Below are 7,649 nucleotides of genomic sequence, written 5' to 3'. Positions count from 1 at the left end.
TGAATACTGCCCCGTCCTCCGTGAATTGGGATGAGTGAAGTACAGGTAAATAGGTTTCCGGAATTTTCATGCTAGGCATCCTTTCAAGTTTTATTTTTGTTTTAAAATTTGATTTCTTTAGAAAAATTACATAAAGTTCTTAAACCTAAATTAAGTGAGTGTCAATTTTAAAACAATGCCAGAAGTGTGCGATAGTTTCATTTGTGGACAACAGTAGTGTCTCTGTAGAGCCTCCACACCAGCGGTCTCAGAAACTGCATCAAAGCCGTTTATCTTCTTCCTTCGGCTTATTGGAAAATACTGAAAAAGTAAATGACGACTAAAGAAAGCAGGGCCTCCCATGTGGAGGTCGGGCTGTAGCTGCTGTTAGGTGCGGTGGATCGGTTCCGGCCCGGAGCTGCCCTGCGCACCACAGCCGGAGAGACGGTGCTGCCGGCTAGGCTCGAGCACATTGTTGCAGCCGCCGGGCCCATCCATGTCCTTGAGAGGCGTGACCCCTTGTTGGCTGACCCTTTACTCATCCCTTATCCAAGCACGACCTCCTGCCTCCTCCAGGGTCCGGGCACTCCCGACAGCACGTCTGAAGTATGGGAGGCAAAGTCTAAGCCATCCTTGCTTCTGAGGAGCTTTCTGGCTTGTAATACTTCTTTCTGGCTGTAATAATTCTACCAACCCTCTGGCCTCAGCCTCACTGGTAACAGTTGGGTACTTAGTCTGTTCACTTCTAAAGTACTGCTGTTAAAGCACTGAAGAGATAAACCGTTCACGGGCTTTTATGAGAGCAACTTTGCTTCATCCTTGATCAGGTTTTGTTCTTCTTCGATCCCCGAACGGGAGCAGAGCAGACATGATATAGCAGAAAGTGAAAGTTTCTCGGCACCTTTCTTGGGGTAACTAGTGTAAAATTCGTGGTGTCTTTCTTCAGGAGAAGGCTGAACTTTTTGTTAGCCGTGTACCTTTTTTCCCCCTTTTGTAAAAGTTGGACCATACTTTCCTTTCTGCCGTTTGTAGTTTTCTGTCACCAACATGTGTTTCCACAGGATGGCTGTTCTTCCTTGTCACTCTATGTAGGTCTGTCTCAGGTTGCTCATGACTGTCCAGTATTTCACAGATAGGTCAGCTGTAGTTTTAATAGCTGTTTGCCCTTCCTGGTGGCACATTGGTTAAGTGCTCGGATGCTAAATGAAAGGTTGACAGCTCCTATAAAGATTACTCACAGCCGTTGAAGGGAGGCCAGCTCATAGCAACCCCAGAGGACAGGGTAGACCTGCCCCTGTGAGTTTAGGACACTGTAATTCTTCATGGGGGGAGAAAGCCCTGTCTTTTTCCCTCTAAACTGCTGGTGGTTTCGAACTGTTAAACTTGAAGTTAGCAGCCCGACATGTGACCACTCTGCCACCAGGGCCCCTCCCTGTGAAGATGACAGTGGAGGAACCCCAGTTGCCCTCGGTCAGATAGAAATCATCTCGAGGACACTCAGCAGCAGCAAGGAGCACTACTAGAAAATACGATTCCACCCAACGGCCCCAGTGCTGCTCAAAGTAGACAAGGAAGGTTTCTGTAGAAGGAGGTCTGGACAGGCCATTGCTTGCTGGGACGGACTGCAGATGCTGTATTGTGATGCAAAGGCCACTTTTCCTCTGAGGCTTTGAATAGTGTCTGCCCCTGAAGAGTGAAGTTTGTTTGAGAATCAGCTGCTTAAAAGGAGAGATGATTTCCTGGCCGGGACCCTGGGAAACAGCTCTTAGAGGGGCTTCCTTGTTGGTGGGGGGTTTTGCCCATGTTTTAACCTGGATTTTATTTGCCATATGAACCCTTTGAGAGAAAGGCTCATTCAGTCTGCCCATTGCTTTAACAAAACAAAACAAAACAACAAAAAAAACCAAGCCTATGGTTCTAGAGTGGCCCCCCTGTAATAATGCTAGTTTGCCTCATGATGTACCGTACGTTTTAAATTGAACTCTGTTCCGTCCTGTGTGGCATAGAATTCGAGCTAGTCTGAATGACCATTGATCTTAAAAGAAATGCATCAGGTTGCTCTCCTCAGTGGAAAAGGACACTCCAATTTGTCACTTGGTCGCATGGTCGTAGTTCTCCTTTTGCCTTGAACCCCAGTTAAATTTTGCCTGGTGAAATAGAAGCAGGCTTATAGGTGACCTACAATCATGTTTTCATTTCCTAATCTCCCCATGGGCGTCGAGTTTGTACTGAGTCATAGCCCCACGGAGGGCCGAGGAGACCCGCTCCACAGGGTTGCGAGGCTTCACATTTCTGGGGGAGCAGACTGCCTCGTCGTTCTCCTGTGGGGCAGCTGGTGCTTTTGAACCTTTTGTGGCTAGCAGCCCAGCCCTTGACCCACTCTGCCACCAGAGCGGTGTTTTCTGAAGGAAGTCAGCTCAGGTTTTAAGATTTAATTTTAAGTCATAGGGGTGCGGGACGGGGTGGGCATCTGAAGTCATTTGTGCCACACTAAGTAAGTGTTTAGGACCTTGAAAGTTACTGTCCCTGCCCACCTCCTGTTCTTCTTACTGGTGTCTAGTTCCGTGTACTCTGGCTTTTTCCACAAACCAAGCCAGCTGCCACCTCAGCTCTGACTCCTGGAGGACAGAAGCAGGGCTTCCAAGGATGAGATCCGTATGGAAGCAGAGTTGTTCTCCTGTGGAGGGACTGTGGGTTCGAACAGCTGAACGTTTGGTTAGCGACTGAATGCTTAACCACTGTGCCACCAGGGTTTCTTTTGTCACATACAGATGCACCAAATTGCAATTTAAGAAGTATCTTACAGAGTTTATATTCACATTTAAAGGGCTAGTGGACTCACAGTCTTTATTACTCTGGAAATTTTTTTTGTTTTTTGAGTGAGTACCCCAACATTTAATTCATGGATACACATACTACTTGCTTATGAACTATCTTGTTATCTCACTGTATTAGTCTAGGTACTTTGGAGAAACAAATCCACAGCGACTCATGTATAAGAGAGAGTTTTATGTAAAGAAAATGTGCATCACGAAAACATCCCAACCCAATGCTGCCCAAGCCCACAAGTCCAACATTAACCCATTAACCCAACACCAGTCCACAAAGTCCTCCACCTCACAAAACAGAGGCAATGATGCCAACTGCAGGAGGAAAGCTGAGTCCGTGAACGTGCAAGCATCTCGGCACTGGCAAGGGTCTCCACACGGCTGCTCCAGCACCCAGGGCTGCATCGGGATAGATCCATGCGGCTTCTCCTTGGGGATGTCTTGTAGGAAGTCAATCTTGCAAGCTGAAGCAGGGAACTGCTAAGGCAGCTGCACCCGATGCAACCATCACAAAACAAGAGACCCGAGAACTAGAAAGGCGAGGCTTCACCACCCATTTATCCCTCCGCCTTTCAACCAGCACCACATGTGATTATCGGCCAGGCTGGCACAATTAACTAACTCACTCACATTTTGTGTTTTTGATAATAGTAAAAAACTATTTTGCTCGTTAGCAAAAGACATCTGGGAATTACAAATACCATGGTCCAAGATATGAGTGCTACTGGCTGTGATGGTTAAAGTTGTATGTCAGCTTGACTGGGCCGTTGTTCTTAGTGGTTTGACAGTTATGGAATGATATAACTTGACAATTATGCAGTGGTGTTGCCTCCTCCATTCTGTGATCTGATGTGATCATCTTCCATTTTCCTGCAATCCTGATTTTCACATAAGGACCTAGCCATGTCAATAAGTGAGGAATGGGTTTATATAGAGAGCTTGAAAGAGGATTATTTGTTCTTATGGTAGAATTTTGAGGAACAATCTATTTAGTCTTTCAGGAAGTGACACTGTATCCTAAAATTTTATAACCTTTTATGTCTGATTAGCTAATGTTTGTCTGTGAATCTTTGAGAGTAACTTATTTTAAAGATTTCTTTTTCTACTTTTTACAGAAAACAAGCATCACTATGGGTCCAAGGAGACATTTTCCGGTCCAAACTTAAAAATAGAACATCCAGTGAAGGAACTATTAATAAGATTCTTTCTAGCTTGGATGACATGTCTATTGGCGGAAACATATCAAAAATACAAAACATGGAACGATTTGGAGAGGTGAGTTTCTACCAGGAAGATTTTCCTATCTTCTGAAACCGATAATCTACATTTCTTTCCCACTGCTTCCCAAAGGGAAAAATTAAGAGGGGGACTTCCAAATGTTTGTGAAAAAAGGAAATTAGAAGATAATGGGTTTTTCCCCATGACCCTTTTGAAGCCCCCTCATATAATATAACACTATCTATTTTCTGAAGTTCTGAGAGTTTTTAGGTGTGGAATTATCCACCTCTCAAAGGAGAATCAGAGCAAAGCAAGCAATTACCTTTAGAAAGGAGCAGCTCTCCTGTAAGGAGTACAATTACGAAAGAGGCTATTTCTGGGCTGGAGATTATGTACAGAAAGGAAGTAGAAAAGCAAACTTTTTAGTAGAGATTTCCCAGTAGATCTCAAGAAGAACATTTTTTGATGTGACAATTAAAGAAAGAGTATAAACCACAAGTGGTACTTTGAAAATCTCAGATATTAATTCTAAAGTAAGTCAAGAATTGAAGACATAATTTGGGGTACCCCTTGTATTGTTTTTGTTTTGTTTTTCAATTCAAGTTCTGCTATAAGCAAACCACTTTTAAATACCTGAGAGGCATTTTCTTGATTTAATCTTTTTAACTACCAATGAAGTCAGGTGGTGCGACCTCCATTTGATAGGTAAAGAAATCAAATATCCAGAGATTTCTAAACTCACTGATACAAACACGAATCAATCTATGTCTGTGATTCCAAAGCTGTGTTTTTTTTTTCTATTTTAACCTCTGAATAAACGTGGGAATGACTTTTCAAAATTGAGTCCACAGGTACTTTTTGGAGCTAGAAGGAACTTTGGAATTACTCAATTCCCTTGTACGGTTAAGATACTGGGTCCCAGAAAATGTATTTGGTTGTGAGACCAGCTTGAGCAGTGAATGCCCAACTCCTAGGTGGGGCTGTGGGGTGTGTGTGTGTGTGTGTGTGTGTGTGTGTGTGTGTAATGGAGTGGTTCTACTCTGTCCTATAGTGTTACAGCAGTGGTTCTCAACCTTCCTAATGCCGCGACCCTTTAATACAGTTCCTCTTGTTGTGGTGACCCCCCAACCATAAAATTACTTTTGTTGCTATTTCATAACTAATTTTGCCACTGTTATGAATTGGGCGACCCCTGTGAAAGGGTTGTTTGACCCCCAAAGGGGTCATGACCCATAGGTTGAGAACCGCTGTCTTACAGCATTATTGTTAGCCAGAATGGACTGAATGGCAGTGTGATTGATTTTTATCCTTAGTGCACTGACGTTGGTTGCAGGGCTAGGCATTGATAAGTGCAGGACATCCTGCAGGCCTGAGTTAGACTCCTGCTCTCGGCTTGTGCTGTGCACTGTACTTTTCCTCCAGGAGCTCTCTTCTTCCTTGCTGGACAATAACTGATAGGGTAACTTCATCGGAACCACAGCTGCTTAACTTACAAACCCACGAGGCCTTGATGCATTTTACTTGAATGAATGAATGAATGAAGAAGGCTTACAGTTCTGTCTGCGTCTCTGTCTACCTGTTTGTATATTTATCTATCTCACATGTGAACTAGTTAATAATACAAGGCATACCAGGGCCACCGAGGGATCTATACAAGGGTAGCATATGCTTAAAAAGCACTTCGGTCACTAAGTGTTCATTTTGAAATTTAGGGGCCTAAGGGCCCATTTAGATTAGGGTTATAGATAAAACATTAAGAAGATGGCATTGAAGCACCTTACTTAGGGTGCAGATATTTAAGAAGTTACACGAGGAGCCGAAGGTGCAATGACATTGACCTAAGTAACATCCACTTTGTGTCATCCACTGTTCCAAGCACTTTACTTGGATTAACCCTTTTAGTCCTTACACTCGCCCTGCCCCCCTCCCCTCCCGCTGAGGCCGCCAGCTGTTTCCTGCTGGCTCCCTGGGAGGCCTTCAATTCAGTCCATTCATAACAGTCATTTTGAACCTAACCTTAGGGAGCCCATCTTGATAAATATCTTGTAGAATGATGACTGCTTTTACTTATCCTCTCCTTTCTCTGGAATGCTAATTCAATATCATCATGCCAATCAGTAGATGCTCTTGATTTAGGGATATTAATTAGATGCAGGTGCTGCTAATGTGTAGCAGCGTTCACATTAATTGACAATCAAGAATTTAGCTATTTGATTACACCGCTGAGATATTGTGACTTATAAAGTTCTCTTCTTTTGCTGTCAAGTACTTATGAACAGGGTGCATCTTAGGAAAATCTTTGAAGTGAAAATTAATCTCTGTGGCCTTGCATTTGAGCACTGTGTTGCTTCCATTGGCTGGTGAAAGTGTTTCCATTTTAACCTGAATGTTTGTAGGATGCAGTGGGGAGAGTTTTAAACAGGCATGCCAGTCCACAGACCCATGGTTTGGGGAGATTGTGCTGACTGTGGTGTGGAAGGTGAGGGATGGGGTCCAGGTGATGAAGGTCTGAACCAGTCAGTGGGCAGTAAGGAAGGAGAAAAGACCGATTTGAGAGGCTCTGCTGAATCTAAACTTTGTATTGATCTGTAGCAGCTTACTCTGGAAATGGGATCTGCCTTTCGCCAACTACTAGATCACCTTGGTTCAATATCTGAGGGCTGAAAAGGCATTTAATTTCTTTCTATATTTTAGTTGCTTATTTTCTTGTCTTTATGTAGGGTAGGCTGGTATCCCAGTGAAAGATATTAATACTACTAAGGGTAGCTGGGAGTCTAAGAGCTGAGCCCTCTTTTGGGGAGCAAAGACATGAGAGCCTTCCCTTGTCTATTGATCCTCACTTTGCTCCCTGGTGGTCATGTGGACTTGTTTCTCTCTAGCAGATTCTAGGGGGAAGGAGGCGCACTAGGACCTTATGGAGACAGGGAAATAGAGAGGACCCAGGGTAAAATTCTCTATATCTGTCACCTGTAGATGTATTCACCAGTCACCATGAGGAATGAATTTGGTATGAAGAATGAGACCTAGCAAGTCATTAAACCCCCCCCAGATCCATCAACCTAGGGGGTTGACAACACCGCATGGTCTGTACCACCGCCTGTCTGTCCGCTTGTCATACTGTGGTGGCTTGTGTGATGCCGGAAGCTATGCTGTCAGTATTTCAAATGTCAGCAGGTTTCAGCCGAGCGTCCACCCAAGAACAGACTATACAGAAGGAGTCGGCTGTCCAGTTCTGAGGAATTAGCCACTGAAAACCTTACGGACAGAATTGAAACAGTGTGAGATACTGAAAATCTCATCAAAAGAAGCAGATCGTTGTCAGAGGTAGTGCCTGAAGCTGAGCTGCTGTGGTCAGACAGCACTCAAACTAGGGCTGAGGAAGAGCTGCCATCTCTCAGGAGAATTGCCTGTAGTAATACGGATGCAGTAAATCCTATGGCAGTAAAGCCTGCAGGACCTTCTTGCCGATGGGGCATGACTCAAAATGAGAAGAAACAGCTGCAAACATCAATTAATAATTTAACTTGGCGGGAATGATGAGGGCAACAAATGTATAGATGTGCTTTACACAATTGATCTATGTATTGTGATGAATTTTATGAGCCCCAATAAATTGATTAAAAA

The 7,649-nt window shown here is 44.0% G+C and overlaps 1 protein-coding gene across 4 annotated transcripts in view; it reads left to right on the top strand.

Moving 5' to 3' along the window:
* The window catches only part of CDC14A (cell division cycle 14A), a 181,231-nt gene that overhangs the window by 137,381 nt on the left and 36,201 nt on the right, over nucleotides 1-7,649 (top strand). For all 4 annotated transcript variants that reach the window (XM_045292117.1, XM_004699231.2, XM_004699230.3 and 1 more), the window contains one exon: nucleotides 3,923-4,082. In XM_045292117.1, the coding sequence (XP_045148052.1) occupies nucleotides 3,923-4,082 (160 nt within the window). The remainder of the gene's footprint in view (nucleotides 1-3,922; nucleotides 4,083-7,649) is intronic.

This window comes from Echinops telfairi, unplaced genomic scaffold (genome assembly GCF_000313985.2).
Source record: "Echinops telfairi isolate 266 unplaced genomic scaffold, ASM31398v2 ScPeMD7_443;HRSCAF=831, whole genome shotgun sequence".
NCBI lineage: Eukaryota > Metazoa > Chordata > Mammalia > Afrosoricida > Tenrecidae > Echinops > Echinops telfairi.
This window is presented reverse-complemented; position numbering and strand designations above follow the sequence as displayed.